At 41.6% G+C, this 24,697-nt stretch overlaps 3 protein-coding genes across 3 annotated transcripts; 1 reads left to right on the top strand and 2 right to left on the bottom strand.

Moving 5' to 3' along the window:
- Positions 1-3,444: 3,444 nt before the first annotated feature.
- Positions 3,445-5,946, bottom strand: LOC121584181 (ADP-ribosylation factor-like protein 6-interacting protein 4). Its single transcript, XM_041900016.2, has 5 exons — positions 5,592-5,946; positions 4,673-5,005; positions 4,372-4,489; positions 4,159-4,228; positions 3,445-4,042 (listed from the first exon to the last, which is right to left on the bottom strand). Exons 1-5 carry the CDS (start codon positions 5,776-5,778, stop codon positions 3,986-3,988), a joined length of 765 nt encoding a protein of 254 aa, XP_041755950.1. The 5' UTR covers positions 5,779-5,946; the 3' UTR covers positions 3,445-3,985.
- Positions 5,947-6,271: 325 nt separating this feature from the next.
- On the bottom strand, positions 6,272-10,985 carry LOC121584182 (bifunctional methylenetetrahydrofolate dehydrogenase/cyclohydrolase, mitochondrial-like). Its single transcript, XM_041900017.2, has 8 exons — positions 10,728-10,985; positions 8,575-8,759; positions 8,238-8,360; positions 7,872-8,024; positions 7,655-7,762; positions 7,388-7,480; positions 7,092-7,217; positions 6,272-6,976 (listed from the first exon to the last, which is right to left on the bottom strand). The coding sequence occupies exons 1-8, from the start codon at positions 10,805-10,807 to the stop codon at positions 6,828-6,830; spliced, it is 1,017 nt and encodes a 338-aa protein (XP_041755951.1). The 5' UTR covers positions 10,808-10,985; the 3' UTR covers positions 6,272-6,827.
- A 2,371-nt stretch (positions 10,986-13,356) lies between these two features.
- On the top strand, positions 13,357-24,697 carry LOC121584875 (MOB kinase activator 1A). Its single transcript, XM_041901066.1, has 6 exons — positions 13,357-13,535; positions 14,069-14,235; positions 14,494-14,587; positions 23,521-23,654; positions 23,757-23,920; positions 24,192-24,697. Exons 1-6 carry the CDS (start codon positions 13,522-13,524, stop codon positions 24,267-24,269), a joined length of 651 nt encoding a protein of 216 aa, XP_041757000.1. The 5' UTR covers positions 13,357-13,521; the 3' UTR covers positions 24,270-24,697.

The raw sequence follows: 24,697 nt of genomic DNA, 5'->3' as shown, positions 1-24,697 counted from the left end.
GAGACACAGAATGTCTTGGTGCTGTGTGATTTGAGACATACGGGTATAAACATGATCATAGCAAGTTGTTTAGACAAATGGGATCTTGGTTGAACTGTTATTACATTTCTGCCGTGATCCTGGGACAACAAGACTGTGAGGGGGAGGACCATCATGGTGAAGTGGGGTCGTCTCAATCCAAACAGATTGCTCTGGTAGGGAATGAATGAGGCACCAGACTGTCTACAGCCCTGTTTATATGGCTGTATTTACACAGGCAGCCCAATTCTGATCTTTTGGCCAATTATGGGCAAAAGAGCTGATCTAATTGGTCAAAAGACCAATTAGTAAAAAAAGATCAGAAGTGGGCTGCCTGTGCAAACGCAGCCTACCTGGCACTAACATTCACACTTTGTCCTGATCTTGTTCACATTCTGGTTGTGCCCACATTTTCAAACAGGTGTAGATGATTAAAATACACATTGTGATCTGATTGTCATCAGACCCTCCAGAGGTAGTCAGGCACGCATTGTGTCTGTATATCAATCAAGTGTAAACAGATCTGGATGGTCAAATCATCAGTGTTAAATCATCGTTATACCGGCCTCTAAAATCATTGACAGGTAGCACAATTGATTTATGACATCATTAATTGTCTTAAAATAAATAAGTGTTATTATTTTTGAAAGAATAGCTGTCAAATATTTTGCGTACAGGGAGGCACCAGCTAATCTGTTCACAATGCGGACACAGTGGAAGGATGAGGCACTTTGGCTGCGTTTAGACAGGCAGCCCAATTCTACAAAAAAATCCACTAATTTGCCTTTTGACCAATCACATCAGATATTTTCCTGATGTGATTGGTCAAAAGACCAATTAGTGGAAAAAAATATCAGAATTGGGCTGCCTGTGTAAATGCAGCAATTGATGGGACTCAATTATCTGGCCCGGGTTACCCCCGGTAGGAGGAATTTGCAGTCTGCTCAAAACAAAAGTGACGTAGGCTAGGCTAGATAAGGCACGTAGAGTAATGAGTAGGATTCTGTGTTTTCACATGCATAAGTGATTGATTTTGATAACGCTTTTCCTGCCCTCCCAATGAAAACTAGTTTGAAAATTCGAACATATATTTTATGAAAAAGATGATACAGCATGCAGCCTTGTTGACAACATGGCAGAGCTGCGCAGATTAATGTTTGATTTTTAGAAGGGCGCTCCTCCCTCATTGCTTTTGCCCGTTCACTTCACGGGCCATAGACCAGTGCACCGCAGCTCAGGTTAACAGAACTCCCTCATTGTAATGCAATGTGTAGAAGCGACAAACCTTGATCAGATAGTGATTGGATCATATTGATCAGATCATGAAACTCACATGTTAGCGCAAGGTTTAAACAAGGCTATTGTGAACCCGATGTTCTAGACTCCTTGGTTAATCACCAATTAATCTCATACATAAATTAGATCATTCTATTCCTGTTCAATTCCCGACTATAGGCACATTCCAGGGTGACCCAGAAAGCATTGCCCCAAATACACAAACATGCAACAGGCATGGTAAATATGCAGTCAGTTGAGCGGGAGGGTCTTGTGTGGTGAAGAAATGTAACTGACACTGTAGTAGGCTAGGAGTCACTGTCCATATGATATGGTTACCTTTTTTTTGAAGTAGCACATAACTCTTAAGGGCAACCCACATGGATTTCTCTGTAGACAACACTGACTCTTTCTGTGCATCCTGACAGTGAAATTGGAGAAGACAGTTTAGCACATCCAGCTAAAAGAAAACATGCACCCCTCTAACAATTATTACATGTCTGCTCTTTAAAGCATCAGTCCTGCTCCAGAGATACTGTATCAGTCAACTGGACATTGACACCTGGAGAATGTAAAAGTAGATCTGTGCAATCATCAGTTAAACTCAGACACCTCTACACAAAGACAATATCCATAGTTCTCCTACTGGCAGATGCAGATATTACCAGAGGCCTTACAGTACATTTCCTTTTTTGCCTTAAATTTGCTGTTTCCCTGTTCTGACTCATGCCTCTATGGAATAATCCTCCAGTAGAATTTGCTGTATGGTCACTGAAAAGGACCATTATTTCCCAATGAGACGTTGGTATGACTTGTATGTCTGGTTGGTTGTTTCGACAGGGAAGTAGTATAAATGTACATAGGAATATATTACAAATACAACTACTTGCACCCGTATCATATCAAGCCTCCACTCTGCACATAAAAATGTTTAATCTCATGCTAATTGAAATGGCAATGCTGACTGAATTTGATCACATCAAAATGACCTTACCTGGCTGTAAAAATCTCCCAATACCTTGGCTATATACAGTATCAATATACTTTGTATTACTCTGAAGTTTTAGACAGTTTTATTTTACCCATTCCCAGTGTTTCCATGTACAGTGTATAAAGAAAGTATGAAGAACAGAAATTAAATGTGTGGTTTCTTGTCTCTACATTATTTTAATGGCGGGTGTAAGATTAGGTTTTCAACCTGTAACTGAAATAGTAAATACCCGATGCACACAGCGATGGTCAAGGATAATTATCCCCCCCAAAAAAGACATTTACTGAACAATAAACGCAACATGCAACAATTTCAAAGATTTTGCTGAGTTACAGTTCATATAAGGAAATCAGTCAATTGAAATAAATTCATTAGGCCCTAATCTATGGATTTCACATGACTGGGCAGGGGCGCAGACATGGGTGGGACTGGGAGGTCATAGGCCCACCCACTGGGGAGCCAGGCCCAGCCAATCAGAATGAGTTATTCCCCACAAAAGGGGCTTTATTACAGACAGAAATACTCCCCCCCCACCCCACCCCCCCAGGTTAAGAAGCCAGATGTGGAGGTCCAGGGCCGGTTGGACGTACTGCCAAATTATCTAAAACGACGTTGGAGGTGGCTTATGGTAGAGAAATGAACATTCAATTATCTGGCAACAGTTTTGGTGGACATTCCAGAAGTCAGCATGCCAATTGCGCGCTCCCTCAAAACTTGAGACATCTGTGGCATTGTGTTGTGACAAAACTGCACATTTTAGAGTGGCCTTTTATTGTCCCCAGCACAATGCCACAGCACAAATTACGGAGACTAAACACACGACTCCTTCAAAATAATAAAAATGATCTTAACCCTCCAGCCTCAAGTCCAGAGCACGAATAGTAAAACACATCTTCACAAAAAGCATCAAGGACCATCTTGTCTCCATGAACGAAAAAGGCCATTCAAGAATACTGACGTCCATATTTCAGGGCAATGCATCTAGCCACTTCAAAATAGTTATGGTACCTGTGTAATGATCATGCTGTTTAATAAGGTGGATGGATTATCTTGACAAAGGATAAAATGCTTACAAACAGGGATGTAAACAAATTTGTACACAACATTTGAGAGAAATAAGCTTTTTGTGCAATGGAAAATTTCTGGGATCTTTTATTTCAGCTCATGAAACATGGGACCAGCACTTTACATGTTACGTTTATAATTTTGTTCAGTGTGTATGGTACAATTTTTTTTAAGTAAACGGCATTACACAGTTGACTTGTTTTTGGGTGCAGTTTGAATGCATGTATAATAGAATTGAATATGAAAACATTGACAGTCAGGCCATCATGGCCATTCTGAAGTTCTGATGCATTCAGAGAAAGTCCAAAGTGAATTGTGATGAAAGAATGCTGGTCAAGTAAAATCAAAATGTAATGTTATTACATTTAATTTGAGCAATTAAACATAAAGTCTGGCCAAACTTTATTTAAAGTGTGACCAAACATCATATGATTGAGTCACACTCACAGTACAGTCATAGATAGGCACAGAAAGGGTTGTTTTGCACTTTCATTTTGGAGACATGTAGTGATCATGTCACAAATGTGGTCCAGCCAAACATTCACTGGAGATGTATTCTCCTGTCCTATCTATACAGAATAGTATTAATGGCTCCTTCCTCCTTTCTACCATACATTTGGCATCAGGGGTGATCCTCTACCTGTTCAATCCTAGTTTCTTCTGAAAGGAGTTTCCGTCTCCCTTTGTGGCTTGCTGTGACAAGAATGGAGGGTAGGTATTAGGTAGGCTTTTTTGGGGGGGGTAAAGGACAACATTTTAACCCCCAAAAGCACACACAGCTACATGGCCTTTGATGGTTTTCAATTTACCTTGTTGATCTCTTTGTGTCTCTCTCTACTGACAATCTCCTCAATGATCTCTCCTTCTCCCCTTATCAGCCTGAAAAACAAAGATAATATAATTTTTCTTTATACACATAAGGAATAAAAACCAGCACACACCCAGCCCATATAGGAATAGAGAGAAACTACTGAGCCATAGATGCCATGGGAACATTCATGTTGTCTATAGCGTTGGTGTACCTGGTGCGTCCAGTCTCAGGATCTACCACCCTGCGGATGACACTCTGCTTAGCCTCATACTCCTCCTTTGTTAGGGGCCGCTTGGTGGATAGCCTGGCTTTCTGCTCATCTGTCATTGCTAAAGAATGGACAAAACAAAAGATCCATCCATCTGCTCAGCTTTATGTTCATTTTCCATTCCTTGTTGAGCTAGGTAACAAAGAAACATCCAACCATTGTCAACATAAGACAAAATGTGAGACAGCTACAAGTCTAAACTCAACTGCTGGCGCAAATTCCCAATGGATTTCATTGACCATACCTGGTCCGTGATCTTCTGTGCTATCATCACTCTGCCACAACTCCAGGAAGGGCTGCGGGGCACTGCCTTGAGCCTGAGGGGGGGCTGGAGGGGGCATCAAATCTACAAGCAGGGATGCTCTTCTTTCTTCCAATTGCTTTAACTTCTTATTTTTCTTCTTCTCCAATTTCATCTCTTTCTTCAACTTTCTTTTCTTCTTTAACTTCTTCTTTAATTTTTTCCTTTTCTTTTCCTTCCTCTTGGCCTTTTCATCACTTGATGAGGAGGACGATGAGGATGAAGAAGAGCTTGACAAGGAAGATGAACTTTTCTTTTTTTTCTTCCCTTTCCCATCTGAAGCAGACAAAGGTATAACGAAATGTACATTGTCAGCATTGATAGACATAAAAATGCATTTCATTACCATATTCTCTGACACATTAGATAATAGATATATCTGTGTGAGGATGTGCATTGTCTGAAGCACTACACATTGTTGAACACGAAGTTGAATTGCATTGAATTCTACGTCGGGCAGAAATGAGCGTTTGTAGACCCACTTCCTCGCTTCTTAACTCATTCGAAATAAAAGTCCTGTACGTGAGCCATAAGTGGAATAACTTGTGGGGGACTTTTATTTTGACATAAGGTAAGCAGAGAGGAAGTGGGTATACAACAGACCCACGTTTGGAAAGTCCGTTTAATAATACGTTCCTTTAGATAGTTTCCCCCCGTTTTAATGACCAACTGGCCTAGTAAGTTGAAATGGAATTGTATTTGACTTCTGGCTTCCCACGGACTGTTTTTGTACAACCCAATACAAAAGGGAGCAACGCTGTAGTGTATCAGCATTGCTAATAGCAGCTATACACATTCCAGTGTGGCTAACGTTAGCTGCCTACTACTACTAATGATGATTTAGTAATCAAGTGACGGAAACCTTGGTTCTTGCTGAGGGAACGTGAGGCTTTCTTTAAAGGGGTCGGACTTGCACTGCTGCTGGACGAAGAGGAAGATGAAGAGGAACGTCTTCGCTTTTTCTTTTTGGATGTTTTTTTCTCTCCGCCTTGTCTGCTTGTGCTCTTGGTCGTATCGGCGGAACTGTCGCGCGATCTACTGCGCTCCATAGTCGAAAATGTTAGGTAAATCAATTAATCGTATGCCTCTAAAAGAAATTGCCTATGTTTCTGCAAATAAATGGAGAAATAAAAAAACATGTCCACTCCAAAATAAATAGATTGTGCAACTGTTTTTTTCCCCCGTGTTTTTCCGGATCTTTAGGAAGTGTGTCCGCTTCCCTTTACGGTCCTCTTGCACACTGATCATATAATTTTATGAGCCGCATATAATACGGCCAGAGTATTTTGGCTAATAATTGTTAGAATATTGGTTTTTATTATTAACGGGACTAATATAAAATCAAGATTTATATCATACTCAAAACTATTTATCACCTCCTCTGAGGGTTAAAATTATTGAATTATGTGATATTTCGTATCATTCCTATACAATGGAAATAGAACGGCCTACCTGTAAATCTTTACAATAGAGAGCTATGCTATAAGCACCTGTTCACCCCCAAAAAACAACCACAACATTGCAACAGTAATGAAGACCATCCATTTGCAATAACATTTTATTTCCAAATTATATTTCCAAAGGCATTTTTGAAACACTGTAAATATAAAGCTTATGGTGTTTAACAGACTCGTTTTTTTCAGACATTTCATAACTCTAGCCCTTAATCCTCTTAACTCACAGTGCTTGTGTGATCTAAAGGGTATTGTGGAGATAGGAGCTAGACATAACTGTCTTATTTCTTGCCAGTCTCCCTTGCACTTTTTAATGCTTTCAACATATTTGACAAATGAATGCAGAGAAATAAATAAATAGGTAGTTTAAATTCACCTAAAACCAAAAAGGTCTCATAGAAAGTACATGAGAAAAAAAAGAAGAAGTCTAGCAAATAATAAATATGTAGTAGCTGCATGGCTGTAATAGTCTGAAATGGCAGGCAGAGGTTATGAAAGTGGAAGGTACCAGCAAGTTGAGAATCTTAAAGCTATCACATATCGATCTGTGTCTGTGTGCAGGGGAGTTCGCCGAGTTGCTCAGAGTGAAAAGGGAAGGGGTGGTGGGATGGAATGTGTCACTTGATGGGGTCAGGCATGGCCTGTTATGAAGAGGCTACCATGCGGATCCTCTCAGCGGGCGTCAGCAGGAGGTTCTTAGCTGCCTTGATGGTGTTCTTCATAAGCATGGCCACTGTCATGGGTCCTACTCCTCCAGGCACTGGGGTAATGAAGCTAGCCTTTTGTCTCACACCTACACAGGGAGAGATAAAGGGTGAGTGTTGCAGAGAAAATGTGTGTGAGAACAGTATGTGTCAGGAAAAATGTAATATAAGACAAATTGTGAAGTCTAGATTAGAAACTCCTACCTTCAAAATCCACATCCCCTACAAGTCTGTCCTTGCCAGTCGCATGGTCATGCACTCTGTTTATTCCAACATCAATAACGGCTGCTCCTTCTTTGATCATGTCTGCTGTGATGAGGTTTGGAATCCCTGGGATTAGGAGAGGGTTTAGAGTGTGATCAGTTGATAAGAGACCCACCCAGGACAACCTCCTCAAGAGACACAAAAATAGCTCTATAAACATACAGGAATATGCAGAATAAGAGAGACAGGTAGTAGACAAGGTAGATATATCCTCAGTAGGAGGAGAGGATCCATACCTGCAGCAGCAACAACGATGTCTGCAATTCTTGTGTGCTGACGGAGCTGTTCCTTTGGTGTGTAACGGTGAGAGATGGTGACTGTGGCATCACCTGCAGAACCAAAAAAATAAGTAAATGCCAGGGCCATGATCCACAAATTCCCTTTCAACTTCAATATTTCAACTTTAAGTGAAAACCCTGTATTATCTCTACTACCCATTGTTAATCTACCTTTACATACACCCTATTACTGTAGCCCTTAGTTATCCTGACATCATTACTCACCCCCTGGCCTCTCATGGCGCCCATCTGAGTGCAGCAACATGGCAATGGGCATGCCCACATTCTTGGAGCGTCCCGCCACCACAACATTTTTTCCAAGGGTAGGAATTCCTGGGAATCAGGGATAAACAGTCAGTGACAGAGTTGACATTGCTCCCCATAACAGCATAATTCCATTGATATAACAGAGGGAGGTGAGAGATCCATCCCACTACCACACCTGTGCGTTTGATGATTTCCCAGACTCCCCAGGGAGTGGCGGGCAGCATGGTGGACTGGTCCAGGCACATGCGGCCCACATTGACCACATGGAAGCCGTCCACATCCTTGCCGGGGGACACAGCATTACAGATGCACCGCTCGTCAATGTGTTCTGTGAGAAGACAATGAGAGTGATGGTTACAAGTCAGCATATAAATGGATGTTGTACAGTAAATAGGCCAAAGAGCAAATAATTCAAGGATATGCCCATAATAGCCATAAATATTCAAAACAACAGCTTCAAACTGTCATTCTTTCTTTGTCCTTACCAATATGCCCTTTCCAAAGCCATGCATCGCCACCTCGCTCTAAAGCCACTACTTACCTGGCAGAGGCAGTTGCACCAGCAGGCCATCCACCCGGTGGTCTGTGTTGAGTTTGTGGATCAGGTCCATGAGTTCATCCTCAGAGATACAGGAGGGCTTCAGGATAGTCTCACTGCTGATACCTGCAGAGAAGAAGAAGAGGGAGGAATTATGAACCCATTATATCCCCAACGAATGAGCAGTGCCATAGATGAATGGTGACCAGGAAGAAAAAGGGAATTAGAAAGCCACACTGAAGAGTCATAGAATTCATAAAATAGTTTCAAAGTCACACTGCTGTGTAGAGTTCAGCTCCAGCACAGGTAAGTAAAATATTGAGTGTGTGTGTTTACATACCAACATCAGCTGCAGCTCGGGTTTTATTCAGGACATAGGAGTGACTGGCTGCATTATCTCCTACAAGGACCACGCTCAGGTGGGGTCTCCTGTTGCCAGTGGAGACCCACTGTTCCACGTCGTTCCTGGCCTCCTCCCGGATCTGACGGGCCAACTTCCTGCCTGAGATGACCACTGCTTCCTGTCTGAAGAATCAGAGGCAGATGTTAAAGGACAGCAGAACAAGTAAACAGTCAAGGAGTCAGGGGAAAGTATACACTGTGGTGGGCACGTGACTTATAGTCCTGCAGACTAGTTGTCAATCCCAAAGTGAGAGTTCATGGCAGTCAACCAGCAAGGAGTGCCGCCATAAGCCAGCGATGGCCAAGTACAGTCACACCAAGTACAGGGCTCCTGTGTTACCCATGCATGAGGAGTGTGGTGTCTAAAATAGCAAGATATGAATTACAATGTGGCCCAGGCTATTTAAGAAACTTCTTGGAACCCCCGGGCTTCAAGTCAAGTGTTGGCCTCAGTGTGGAGTGCAGAGTGGGTGAATATGAAACCTGAATGCTGCTCTATTCACATTTGATGTCCAATGTGTTAAACTTGATAGCAGTGCTTATGTAATAGCATGCACACAGAGGAGTAATAACTGAGGAGTAATGAGCCGTCCACAGTGATGTAACCATCCCATTCTGCCACAAGTAATTAAAGACCCATAGAAACATTCAAATCTTCCATGGGGCCAGGATAGCAGGTCCTGGAGGAGACTCCATTATGGCATGACATTTTGCATTTGACAACACCCCCCACTGCCCTGCTTCCAACATGCACACAGAGCATGAACATAATGTTTTAATCTAAGCATTTTTGGACAACCTTGTTGGAAATGTGTTGAGTTCTCAGCAAACAGTTGACAACTGACAATGTTAATGAGTAGTTAACCTCTGACAGGATAAAGTACATGAGTGGCCATCACAAGCAATGGGAGAACTGCAAATGCAGAGCGGACTCAATAGGCCTTAACTTCTACCCAAAGAATACACCTTTGACAAAAATGCATATACTTTTCACACCTTGCTGCCTTGCCTCCCAGACTAGTTCTCCTTCACATAGTACCAGTACCATGATAGGGAAAGGATTTGCAGCAGTCCCAAATCATTAAGATTGTCAACTTTGAACTAGAAGCCAAGCCAATATGTGTGCAATTAATTATCAGGTAGAACAGAAAACCAGCAGGCTCCGGACAACTATGGTAAGAGTTGAGTACCCTTGCCCTACAGGTTTGCCTTCATGTAACTTGTAAATACAGTTATTAACATTCTGTCAAGTTCAAAGAGTCTAGGACATGGGCTAGTGTGAAATACAAATAGCACAAACAATGCAACTTGTTTTGTGTTGTTATGGATTTATAATTTAGGCTCATCTATGTTGGCCATAACCTACTACTCAAATGCATTATGAATTTGCATGCTCCAAAAGAGACTCATCTCATGCTAGATTAAAAGTGGCTAAATCAGTTGTGATGCAAGTCATGTGCATAGTCACACGTGGTTTATGTTTCTGGACAACGTGTGGAACATTAGTTTGTCATAAGGAACGTGCTGCATTAAGGCATGTCTCAAATAAAAGGGGTTCATGGAATTAATCAAATACATTTGCAGCACATAATGGTCTGCAAAAGCCAGGTTTAAACACACAGGACATGAGAATACTGATAATAATAATACTGATCACTTTGGTTGGTGACCACGTTCCCCCATTGGGAACTTGCCCGCCTACAATACACACAATACAAGTGAGATTTCATCAGCCATGCAGAATTGCAATGATACCGGCATAACGTTAGGGGGCGCATTACGAAGATCATGGATTCAATCACTCTTCGCTACAATGTATCATTTAAAACATTACATAACATTGTCCTCAAAGCACAATCAGAAACGTTGTATCCACAGCGACATCAGGTGCCAGGGTACAGAATGGAAAACATACATAAGGGAAAGCTATGGGAAAGTGTCAAGCTATGGGTAACGTTATTGACAAGTAGGAAATTAATACCGGGTAGCTACCTTCCAAAAAGAAGCGGCATTTTTCATATCGAAAGAAAGTAACCCATCATAGTCCACCAAGACAGATAATCTATTTGATATCTCAATTTTAATACATACCTTGATGCGGACATATGTAGACTGCACACATGATGCTTCGATTGCTGGCAGAATTTTCTTAGAGCGCTCAGCGTTGCCATGTTTACTGATCTAGATAAGTAATCCAAAACTGAGTTTAGGAAGAGAGAAGCGAGGGAGGCTGAAGGAGGAAGTAAACCCGGTCTGAAAGAACACCGCCTGTAAGGAAGATTGAGAGGGCTCGAGATGTTTTAAAGGCTCATGCCCCCCCTCCAGCGCTGGCTGCTGGCACTGAGTATATTCTCTCTACGTCAGTTTCCAGGCATGGGCCACACCTCTAAATGGGTACTTCTATAAACTAGGGTACCAGTGAGCATTTCTTGTAGTGGACAACTGTTTGGAGCTGTTACAAAGTCATGAATAATAATTTACCATTTGTTTTCATGTGAATACATTAAGATATGAAGGAGGAACATAGCTAAATTCAATATAATGAATGAGTTTAAACCCGTTCTCATTCTAGGAGTCTTCACAGATTTGGCAAAAATCATGTGACACAAAACATTACCTTTCTTTCCTTACATTTACAGTGCATTCGGAAAGTATTCAGACCCCTTGACTTTTTCCACATTGTTAGGTAACAGCCTCATCCCCCCTCATCAATCTACACACAATACCCCATAATGACAAAAAAAAACAGATTAGAATTGTTTTGTTGTAAATTTATAAATAAATACCCACAGCATGATGCTAACGCCACCATGCTTCACAGGAGGGATGGTGCCAGGTTTCCTCCAGACTTGACGTTTGGCATTCAGGCCAAAGAGTTCAATCTTGGTTTTCATCAGACCAGAGAATCTTGTTTTTCATGGTCTGAGAGTCCTTTAGGTGCCTTTTGGCAAACTCCAAGCAGCCTGTCATGTGCCTTTTACTAAGGAGTGGCTTCCGTTGTTGGGTTTTTTTCAGTAGACCATACAGAGCCATGGTACTGAGTGATACACAAGGTCAGACCATAGGTTAAACATGGTACATATTTTTTAGACTATAAAGATTAAAACATAGTTAATCATAAAGACAAGCAGTATGACTAAGTGAATACGGAGTGTGGTACCGAGTGGTACACAAGGAGGGAGTCTGAGCCAGAGTCAGGACATGGCTCTTGATTGATTATACTGTTATGCATGAGGCAATGCATAAGGAAAGTCTTAAATGTATATGGTTGAGAATGGGTTATGGACCTACCATGTTTAAACCATATTTAAGTATTGATTGATATGTTTTGGAATAAACAGAGCAGAGTCAGGAGATGGCTCTGTTATTTTTTACATGAGAAAGCGTGGTTCTGCCACTATTGTTTCCAAACTAGATAAATAGGAGGAGGAGACTGAATAGGGTCAGATTTCGCCACTATCATAAATGAAGAGAGTGGGCGGAGCGGTCAAATGATGAAGGCTTGGAAACAATAGTGGAGAAACTGAACTGGGAGGGTTTAAGCTAAAGAGTATGTAAAACGAGCAGGAATGGAAATTGTATATAAATTGAGGGCTGAGTGTTGGGAAGGCAGTTGCTCTGCAGACTCGGCTTTTGTTGCTCTGTGTAATAAATTAAATCTTGATTCTACAAAAACTCTGGAAGAACTTTGATTTTTAATAAGTATAGTGATACATTTCCACGACACCGTCTGGCCACTTTACCACAAAGGCCTGATTGGTGGGGTGCTGCAGAGATGGTTGTCCTTCTGGAAGGTTCTGTCATCTGATAGTGGCGAAATCTGACCCTATTCAGTCTCCTCCTTCAATTTATCTAGTTTGGAAACAATATTGCTAAACTTCTCTACACCCCATGGCAAAATGAGTAGAATTGCATGAAATTAACTTTAAAACTGAAAATGTTCCCTCAGCTGTCAAGAGGGGGGCCACTAAAATGTTAGGCCTGTGACGTGGGGGGGCCCACAATCAAATGGCTAGGGCCGGCCCTATTCAGTCTCCTCCTCCCATTCCTTCCCATAAGTGTTCAATTGGGTGAGATTTACATTTTACATTTAAGTCATTTAGCAGACGCTCTTATCCAGAGCGACTTACAGTTAGTGAATGCATACATGTTTATTTATTTATTTATTTTTCATACTGGGCCCCCGTGGGAAACGAACCCACATCCCTGCTGGCCAAACCCTCCCCTACCTTGGACGACGCTGGACCAATTGTGCGCCGCCCATGGGTCTCGCGGCCGGCTGGACTCAAACCAGGATCTCTAGTGGCACATGCAGTGCATTAGACCACTGTGCCACTCGGGAGATGCCATGGCATGTGGTTTATATCGTTTTCATGCTCATCAATACATTCAGTGACCACTCTTGCTCTGTGAATGGGGGCATTGTCATCCTATGGGGTATAGCCGTGGTAGCCAATATAATGGCCTGCCCAGTATTTTTATACATGACCCTAAGCCTGATGGGATGTTAATTGCTTAATTAACTCGGGAACCACACCTGTGTGGAAGCACTTGCTTTCAATACACTTTATAGCTCTAATTTACTCAGATGTTTCCATTATTTTGGCAGTTGCCTGCATACAGCGCTGACGTCAACATGCCGAGGAAGATTCTCGCGAGAGAAAATGTTGCGCTAACTACGTAGTTACGTACAAATATTATTTATTTTCCGTACGTCTTGCACGACGACAACACACTGACAAGTGAGAGAAGGTTTGCAAACTTTTGACCAGGGAAGTTAAATCTAGAAAGACTGTATTTTCACCAAACAGCCAGTGAAACCTTCGACACGACAGTTTTCCTTAGATCTACGATATTCTTTGGTCTGTACACGAAGTTTCCAACGATGAGCTTCCTATTGTAAGTAACGTTTGCTAGCTAGCTCGGAGCTAGTTAGCGAACTAGCCAGCTATGCTGTTAGCTATATTTGCTTAATTTAGGATTCAGACAGATATTGACTACCTAGAAATGCTGTAACCACAGATTATCATAATATTTGATGAAACTGTTGATACAATTTAACGTTACTAACGTTAACTGGGTTAAGACAAATTCTGCTAACTTAGCCACCTAACGTTAGCTAGCTAAAAAACAATAAAATCGTTTTATCTAGTTAGCTATTTTGTGTCACATCAGGGGAACTGATCATTGACATATTTTTACTATGTAGCTAACTAGTGAACAAGTCAATGGCAAGCAATTATAGATAGCCTGGGTTCCTTCCTGTTTTGTTACCGTCAACTAATCAGATTAAAGTGTAAACAGGAAGGTTCACACAGTATGATTTCATATCTTGAGTAGTGAGCACATAGCTACCATCTACTCATTACCACTAGCTACAACTTGGAATATCACAGTTTGTTACTCTATCTCCCCCTCATCCCTTGATCCAGTGGCAGTCGTTCCTCTAAGACCTTTAAGCCGAAGAAGAACATCCCAGAGGGCTCCCACCAGTATGAGCTGTTGAAGCATGCCGAGGCAACACTGGGGAGTGGGAACCTGAGGCAGGCTGTCATGCTGCCAGAGGGGGAAGATCTCAATGAGTGGATTGCTGTTAACAGTGAGTGAAAGGGGTGATTGAGGGAGGAGAGCACGGGAGATTGAAATGACACCTCTTCTTAATGACAGCCTTCAGGTCCTTTAGGTTGTAGCACAGTGTCTATATATGTGGCCAGAGATGAGATTTAAGTATAACTGTTCAGTCTATCTGGTTATTGCCTCTTTCATATCAAGTACTTTGTCATTGGGCATTTAGTTTCCCATTCAGTTGTGCTTTTGTATGAGGTAATATGGGTCTTTGGTCTGCTTTCCGTTTCAGCTGTGGACTTCTTCAATCAGATCAACATGCTCTACGGCACCATTACTGAGTTCTGCACTGAGACCAGCTGCTCTGTGATGTCTGCCGGACCAAGGTAAGACCGGCAGACAGACAATTCAAATGGAAAAGGAAGCTGCACACTCAGCTTTCTTTGCTGTGGATTTATTTGACCAACGTTTCGGCTAAAGAACCTTCATCAGGGTAACAGACAGACATTTGATGCATGTTCCCTCTATTTCAATTCTAGTATTCTCTGAAATGACCTGAAAAGAGTGATGAAAATGTTATTCTTTAATATGTTATTTATTTATCCATAAGCTACTGCTATGGTCAGCCCAGCGCAGACTCTGCCCACATACACATAGACATGTTTTATTTTGGGTACCTAGTTTCAAACTTTGGTTCAGTGCGTTGGTTTCACTTAATGTTTTTACAATGCGAGTGCAGTACAGAACAAATCATTTCTGGAGGTGGCCCGTATTCACAAAGCCTCTCAGAGGAGGAGTGGTGATCTAATCATGCAATCTTATTCATTATGATATGAAAGGGGAAGCTGATCCTAGATCAGCAGTCCTTCTCTGATATGCTTTGTGAATACTGATTCCTGTGTCGACTGAAACCACTTAAGTGCTGTCATTAGTTTAGTGGTATATAGTTTGGGCTCTTCCTCAGAGTTCCTTCTCCTTTCTCTATTTTCGGTCTCTAATCAGGAGGAAGAGACCCGAGCCGAATTCCTGCCCAAATGGTCATAATCACGGTCACTATAGCGTTTGTCCTAGTCTCTTCTGCTCCTTTCCAGCTCCTGGAACTTACTCTAGCATACACTGTACTAATAATGTATGGTAAATGTCTTGTATGAAGAACAATAAGAAAATCCGCACACTAATGAAATGCTCTGTGTCTAATAGGACAATGTTTTGACCCCAAACTGGTTCTTGTCAGGAAGATGTCCTCTTTAACACTAGAATCCTTGGGCCTAGAGGGACCCCCATTAGAGCTAATGAGCAGTCATTCTGACTGCAACATTCTAACATTGTAATTAATACATTTCATATATGCTATCACAAAATAATAATCATTTGGTTGTGTATATTTATATGTATATAAATTTTTTTTTTATTGCATTTCATTAGTTTGTTACTGTATACCAGGGGTTCCCAAACTTTTTTGGCCATGACCCCATTTGGATATCTGAAAATTATTGCGACCCCCAACCATGTGAATTATTATTTTTTAATTAACAGCCAATGTTTACTTTTTTATTTGGGGCTATGGCAGTCAATTGAAAAACATTCTGTATTTCTGACTGTCTTCTCAACTCACTGTCACATACTTTTAATGTGGGGCTATGACAGTCAATTGCAAATTTGTCTCACCACCACTAATGAGATGGGTGTGCTTGATGCACATCGGGTGTGGTCGACAGTGTACACCTCATCTCTGCTGTCACGTCCAACCTGGATTGTTACTGTATTTAATTTTAATGCAGACCAGAGCACTGAATCCAGCTTCACACAGATATGAGCTGGCGAAGGGTAGCCTACCATGAGTTTTATGGTGCTTTCAAGACAACTGGGAGGTCAAATAATGACGTCAGTGATCTTTAGGTTGGAAAGTCGGGGGTCTAGAAAGAGACCGGAGTTGGAATTCCGAGTTGGATGACTGTTAAACTTTTCTACCAGTCAAAGCTTGTTTCTTTCAGAGGTCCCAGTTCTGAGTTCCCAGTTGTTTTGAATGCGGAATTAATGCTCAGAGGGAGACAGCATGGTATTTACTTTGAGTCAGGAACCAAAACTCCTCTGTATTGACCCGTGAATGTATTCACTCACATGACAGTTCGATCAGCTGTTCGATTTCACTTACTGGCATGTCAACTGAGACAGGATCACAGTCAAATGGATTGGGAAGTAGGTCCCAAAGTGCTCTTCCAAGCGTTGGAGGTGAGCAGTCATCAATCGTGTGGGACACTGATGCTGTTTTCTGTTATTTTCTTTTCATTACACAGAAAGTCAACCAAGTCTGTTCTTTTTACATCCATTGTGAATGACAACAGTTCCTCTCTCAATGTGAAAAATCCAACACTCCCCCTCGATAACATAGAACATTATCATGCTCTGATCCGATATCTCCACATAGTTTTGCGAACAGGCATGCGCGCAGTGGATGTGGTTTGATGTAGTTTACAATCGAAGTCACCTGCTGCAGCATATCTCAGAGCTCTGTGCTCAGCTCTTTTGCTGCCAGTTGCTCTCGTTGTATCATACAATGAATGTGTCCATATGGCAGAGGGAGACACATTCATAACTAGAGTGCATAGCCTGCCCGCCATCCCGCCATAGATGGAGCCCCATCTGTGAAAAAGCCCACCATTCGATCCCATATGGAATCTGTTTTTTGTCACTATAGCCACGCAGAACACTGAACATCCCCAATGTCATTTCATGCTTGGGAATCGTGAGCCAGAACAATATATCCTTGTGTAGCTCAGTTGGTAGAGCATGGCGCTTGCAACGCCCGGGTTGTGGGTTCGTTTCCCACGGGGGGCCAGTATGAAAATGTATGCACTCACTAACTGTAAGTCGCTCTGGATAAGAGCGTCTGCTAAATGACTAAAATGTGAAATGAATAGCATCCCCGGACATGTAACGGCCCTCAAAGCTAACGTCCATTTGGAGAGCATAAGCTGGGGAGTTTTCGAGTCGTTCATTCAGAGCATAAATTCTTTGTTTAACAGTCTTCTCTGACAAAGGTATTGATGTGAGTTCCTGTGCCTCCCCACACATTGTTTTCAACATATGAATTGCGGCCGGTAATATCAAAGTCTCTGCAATAGTGTGTGGTTTCATAGCGTAGCGGGCCTAGCCATTCACCGTGGGAATGATTTGTGTGCAACGGTCAAATTAGGCCTTTTCCCATGATCTAAGGGTGCTCTCGTTGAATTTTGAAGATAAAAATATATATATATATATATATATATATATATATATATATATATATATATATATATATATATATATATATATATATATATATATATATATATATATATTATATATATATATATATATATATATATATATATATATACAGTGGGAAAAAAAGTATTTAGTCAGCCACCAATTGTGCAAGTTCTCCCACTTAAAAAGATGAGAGAGGCCTGTAATTTTCATCACAGGTACACGTCAACTATGACAGACAAAATGAGAAAAAAATTCCAGAAAATCACATTGTAGGATTTTTAATGAATTTATTGGCATATGATGGTGGAAAATAAGTATTTGGTCAATAACAAAAGTTTCTCAATACTTTGTTATATACCCTTTGTTGGCAATGACACAGGTCAACGTTTTCTGTAAGTCTTCACAAGGTTTTCACACACCGTTGCTGGTATTTTGGCCCATTCCTCCATGCAGATCTCCTCTAGAGCAGTGATGTTTTGGGGCTGTCGCTGGGCAACACAGACTTTCAACTCCCTCAAAGATTTTCTATGGGGTTGAGATCTGGAGACTGGCTAGGCCACTCCAGGACCTTGAAATGCTTCTTACGAAGCCACTCGTTGCTTGCCGGCAGTGTGTTTGGGATCATTGTCATGTTGAAAGACCCAGCCACGTTTCATCTTCAATGCCCTTGCTGATGGAAGGAGGGTTTCACTCAAAATCTACGATACATGGCCCCATTCATTCTTTCCTTTACACGGATCAGTCGTCCTGGTCCCTTTGCAAAAAACAGCCCAAAAGCATGATGTTTCCAACCCCATGCTTCACAGTAGGTATGGTGTTCTTTGGATGCAACTCAGCATTCTTTGTCCTCCAAACATGACGAGTTGAGTTTTTACCAAAAAGTTATATTTTGGTTTTCATCTGACCATATGACATTCTCCCAATCCTCTTCTGGATCATCCAAATGCACTTCAGACGGGCCTGGACATGTACTGGCTTAAGCAGGGGGACACCGTCTCGCACTGCAGGATTTGAGTCCCCTGACGGCGTAGTGTGTTACTGATGGTAGGCTTTGTTACTTTGGTCCCAGCTCTCTGCAGGTCATTCACTAGGTCCCCCGTGTGGTTCTGGGATTTTTGCTCACCGTTCTTGTGATCATTTTGACCCCACGGGGTGAGATCTTGCGTGGAGCCCCAGATCGAGGGAGATTATCAGTGGTCTTGTATGTCTTCCATTTCCTAATAATTGCTCCCACAGTTGATTTCTTCAAACCAAGCTTCTTACCTATTGCAGATTCAGTCTTCCCAGCCTGGTGCAGGTCTACAATTTTGTTTTGGTGTCCTTTGACAGCTCTTTGGTCTTGGCCATTGTGAAGTTTGGAGTGTGACTGTTTGAGGTTGTGGACAGGTGTATTTTATACTAATAACAAGTTCAAACAGGTGCCATTAATACAGGTAACGAGTGGAGGACAGAGGAGCCTCTTAAAGAAGAAGTTACAGGTCTGTGAGAGCCAGAAATCTTGCTTGTTTGTAGGTGACCAAATACTTATTTTCCACCATAATTTGCAAATAAATTCAAAAATCCTACAATGGGATTTTCAGGTTTTTTTTTCCTCAATTTGTCTGTCATAGTTGACGTGTACCTATGATGAAAATTACAGGCATCTCTCATCTTTTTAAGTGGGAGAACTTGCACAATTGGTGGCTGACTAAATACTTTTTTTCCCCACTGTATATATATATATATATATATATATATATTTTACACACACACAGCACAAGTCCAAAGTTTGGACACACCTACTCATTCAAGGGTTTTTCTTTATTTTTACTGTTTTCTACATTGTAGAATAATAGTGAAGACATCAAAACTATGAAATAACACATATATTTGAGATTCTTCACCCTTTGCCTTGATGACAGCTTTGCACACTATTGGCATTCTCTCAACCAGCTTCACCTGGAATGCTTTTCCAACAGTCTTGAAGGAGTTCCCACATATGCTGAGCACTTGTTGGCTGCTTTTCCTTCACTCTGCGGTCCAACTCATCCCAAACCATCTCAATTGGGTTGAGGTCGGGTGATTGTGGAGGCCAGGTCATCTGATGTAGCAGTCCATCACTCTCCTTCTTGGTCAAATAGCCCTTACACAGCCTGGAGGTGTGTTGGGTCATTGTCCTGTTGAAAAACAAATGATAGTCCCACTAAGCACAAACCAGATGGGATGGCATATCGCTGCAGAATGCTGTGGTAGCCATGCTGTTTAAGTGTGCCTTGAATTCTAAATAAATCACTGATAGTGTCACCAGCAAAGCACCATCACACCTCCTCCACCATGCTTCACGGTGGAAACCACACATGCAAGATCATCCTTTCACCTACTCTGCGTCTCACAAAGACACAGCGGTTGGAACCAAAAATCTCAGATTTGGACTCCTCAGACCAAAGGGCAGATTTTCGGTCTAATGTCCATTGCTCGTCTGTCTTGGCCCAAGCAAGTCTCTTCTTCTTATTCGTGTCATTTAGTAGTGGTTTCTTTGCAGCAATTCGACCATTCACGTAGTCTCCTCTGAACAGTTGATGTTGAGATGTGTCTGTTACTTGAACTCTGTGAAGCATTTATTTGGGCTGCAATTTCTGAGGCTGGTAACTCTAATGAACCTATCCTCTGAGGTAACTCTGGCTCTTCCTTTCTTGTGGCGGTCCTCATCAGAGCCAGTTTCATCATAGCGCTTGATGGTTTTTGCGACTGCACATGAAGAAACGTTCAAAGTTCTAGACATTTTCCGGATTGATTGATTGACCTTCATGTCTTAAAGTAATGATGGACTGTCATTTCTCTTTGCTTATTTGAGCTGTTCTTGCCATAATATGGACTTGGTCTTTTACCAAATAGGGCTATCTTCTGTATACCACCCCTACCTTGTCACAACACAACTGATTGGCTCAAACGCATTAAGAAGGAAATAAATTCCACACCTGTTAATTGAAATGACTTCCAGTTGACTACCTCATGAAGCTGGTTGTGAGAATGCCAAGAGTGTGCAAAGCTGTCATCAAGGCAAAGGGTGGCTACTTTGAAGAATCTCAAATATAAAATATAGTGTGATTTGTTTAACACTTTTTTTGTTTACTACATGATTCCATATGTGTTCTTTTATAGTTTTGATGCCTTCACTATTATTCTACAATGTAGAAAATAGTAAAAATGAAGATAAACCCTTGAATGAGTAGGCGTGTCCAAACTTTTGACTAGTACATACATACAGTGCCTTCAGAAAGTATTCAGACCCCTTGACATTTTCCACATTTTATGTTACAGCCTTATTCTAAAATGGATTAAATAAAACAATTTCCTCAGCAATCTACACACAATACCCCATAATGACAAAGCAAAAACAGGTTTTTAGAAATGTTTGTACATTTATTAAAAACAGAAATACCTTATTTACATAAGTATTCAGACCCTTTGCTATGAGACTCAACCGAGCTCAGGTGCATCCTGTTTCCATTGATCATCCTTGAGATGTTTCTACAACTTGATTGGCGTCCACCTGGGGTAAATTCAATTGATTGGACATGATTTGGAAAGACACACACCTGTCTATATAAGGTTCCACAGTTGACAGTGCATGTCAGAGCAAAAACCAAGCCATGAGGTCAAAGGAATTGTCCATAGAGCTCCGAGACAGGATTGTGTCGAGGGACAGATCTGGGGAAGGGTACCAAAACATTTCTGCAGCATTAAAGGTCCCCAAGAACACGGTAGCCTCCATCATTCTTAAATGGAAGAAGTTTGGAACCACCAAGACTCTTCCTAGAGCTGGCCGCCCTACCAAACTGAGCAATCGGAGGAGATGGGCCTTGGTCAGGGAGGTGACCAAGAACCCAATGGTCACTCTGACAGAGCTCCAGAGTTCCTCTGTGGAGATGGGAGAACCTTCCAGAAGGACAACCATCTCTGCAGCACTCCACCAATCAGGCCTTTATGGTAGAGTGGCCAGACGGAAGCCACTCCTCAGTAAAAGGCACAGGACAGCCCGATTGGAGTTTGCCAAAAGGCACCTAAAGACTCTCAGACCATGAGAAACAAGATTCTCTGGTCTGATGAAACCATGATTTAACTCTTTGGCCTGAATGCCAAGTGTCACATCTGGAGGAAACCTGGCACCATCCCTATGGTGACGCATGGTGGTGGCAGCAACATGCTGTGGGGGTGTTTTTCAGCGGCAGGGACTGGGAGACTAGTCAGGATTGAGGGAAAGATGAACGGAGAACAGTACATAGAGATCCTTGATGAAAACCTGCTCCAGAGCGCTCAGGACCTCAGATTGGGGCAAAGGTTCACCTTCCAACAGGACAACGACCCTAAGGATACACATTTCTAAAAACACGTTTTTGCTTTGTCATTATGGGGTATTGTGTGTAGATTTAATGAGGGGTGAAAAAACAATGTTAGAATAAGGCTGTAACCTAACAAAATGTGGAAAAAGTCAAGGGGTCTGAATACTTTCCGAAGGCTGTGTGTGTGTATGTATGTGTATATATATATATATATATATATATATATATATATATATTTTTTAATGGATTTTGGAATTTCTCCAGTGACCCCATGTTGATATCAGGCGACATCTAGTTTGGGAACCGCTGCTGTAAGCTATATTTAAAAACAAAAAATCACAAACAGTGCCTTTGGTACTACTATGAAACAGAAAACATATGTGTTGGAACGTGGTAACGGCATATTTTTATGACAAAATAAATAAAATACCCCAACCACCAAATGATGATAACATTCGTAGCCTAAACATCATTATAAGCGCCAATGTGCTTGATAAATAGTGAAAATCAGCACAAAAGCAATAATGGAATTATAATTGTGTCGATATGACAGCAGTCAAAACGTCAATTGTCAGCTCGTGCTTACATGGTGTGCATCTTCACGCACTGGCATTAGTTGGAGCATGTCCATGTCACATAAACAATGAAAGCTGGTGAGTGCACTTGCTGATGTTTTTTGCTTGAGATGTAGGGCCTGCTCTCTGTGATGACATTTTGTGCTCATAATCGGCCTGTAGCATTGCCACCGGCCTGTTCTAGCCAAACGGTGCTGTCCCTTCCTCTCCATTCTCACTGTTTCATTTTGGAGGTTGCGCGGTCACCTGCTCAGTGCGTACCATTCTGGCTTTTTTGCACTTAGGCCTCGGAGGTGTAGGTTCAGGTTGAGGCTCATAATCATCATAATGAAGAATAAACATCAGATGTCATGATTCATTTCTTCCCCACCATCTGAGCCATTTTCATTCAGATTTTGTAGCGACGCTAACGCACCATGTGCATTGATTCGTCTTGGGCTTCTTGTTATTGTAAATTACTCACGCTGTCAATGTTCTCCAAGTAGGCCAGAGTAGACTGATGAGACTGCTTGGATTTGGTGGACTGATACAGGGTACATACCATTATGAGATTAGAATTAGAACAGATCAAAACAATAGAATGGCCCACCCTGATCATCATTCACAATTAGTGATTACATAACTATGCATGTTTGCTTCCCCTTGTTCATCAACTCACCCATTCTCCCCCATCATACTTCACTTAATTTATTTTGTCTGTTATATGTGTGAAATTAGTTTTGGAATAGTTTAGGTTTAGTTTCGACGCAATTATCGGGGTGATTATCAACTGGGCACAACACCTTCAACTGTCGGGAGAAGGAGGGGAGCAGGCCCTACTGTTGGGAGAAGGAGGGCAACGGGGAGGAAACCATTCCAAAAAATGACATGCCCTCCTCAAACTGGTTATTACTCTGGGTTCTGTTTGTGATATTAAGATTCTAACAACGACTGTGTGTTATATAGACTTATTTAGTGAAAGTCAAGGACAGAGGGGGGCATTACTTAAATGGCAGAGTAATATTTATTTATTTATTTATTAATGAGCAGTCCAAATGACTGCTTTAGCGATTTCTAGTATTAAGCCATTGAATTGTGCCAAAAACAGAGGAAGTCAGAATTGCATGTTATTAAAATTCCATCTCTACCTCCATCTCATTCCATCTCTCCTCCATCTCTACCTCCCTCAAGGTATGAATACCACTGGGCTGATGGCACCAACATCAAAAAGCCCATCAAGTGCTCTGCTCCCAAGTACATAGACTACCTGATGACCTGGGTGCAGGACCAGCTGGATGATGAGACACTCTTCCCCTCCAAGATAGGTTAGGTGACAATTCACATTTGTGCGCATGAATTTGAAACCTTCAAAGCCTAGACCTTTGGCTTTGAGAAACTGAAAGAACTCCCCTGCTCTGTCTCCCCAGGAGTGCCCTTTCCTAAGAACTTCATGTCTGTGGCCAAGACCATTTTGAAGCGCCTGTTCAGAGTCTATGCCCACATCTACCACCAGCATTTTGATTCTGTGATGCAGCTGCAGGAGGAGGCCCACCTCAATACCTCCTTCAAACACTTCATCTTCTTTGTCCAGGTGCAACTGCTAATACATTCAAAATATCAAACGTTATCTTTATTGCTGTTTAGAAATGATTGTCATGATTCTATCAGAAGGGTTATTCATGCTTCCATGGATGTAGTAAATAATATTATATTCCCATTGATGCATTGTGCAATTATAATTCACAGTTAACAGGCATAATTGTTACTATCCTGTGTAAATATAGCAGGAACCTTGATTTTATGTTCTATCACGATCACATATGGCTTGTATGGTCTTTTACCTTGGTTGTGTGTCTGTTTAGGAGTTCAACCTCATTGATCGTCGTGAGCTGGCCCCCCTGCAGGACCTCATTGAGAAGCTGGGCTCCAAGGACAGATAAACTCCTTTCTCTTTCTCATCCCCCCTCCTCTCTCTATCTCACTCTCGCTGTGCCTACCACCTCTCTGGCTTTCTAGAATTGTCCACTCTTTCACTTTGTGCCTTTTTCTTTCCCCTCTTTCTCCCTCCATTCATTACCTGTATGTTTTTTGTTCTGTTCCAGTTTCTTGCTCTTCCCTCTAGTTGTCTGACATTGTTTCAGAGCTTGTATTGTTACAGCTCACTCTAGTCTTTAAGGTAAGATACCAGAGTGTAGTATATTGAAGGTATATTTTGTAATTTTGGTAAACAAGTTATATAATTGGGACCTACTGACCTGTACTATGGACCAAGATGTTTAAGGAGTTTAAATGGAAGTTTGGACACACCTACTCATTCAAGGGTTTTTCTTTTCTTTTTACTGTTTTCTACATTGTAGAACTATGAAAA

Source organism: Coregonus clupeaformis, chromosome 16 (genome assembly GCF_020615455.1).
Source record: "Coregonus clupeaformis isolate EN_2021a chromosome 16, ASM2061545v1, whole genome shotgun sequence".
Lineage (NCBI taxonomy): Eukaryota > Metazoa > Chordata > Actinopteri > Salmoniformes > Salmonidae > Coregonus > Coregonus clupeaformis.
The sequence above is the reverse complement of the archived record's forward strand: the minus strand, read 5'-3'. Positions and strand labels throughout refer to the sequence as shown.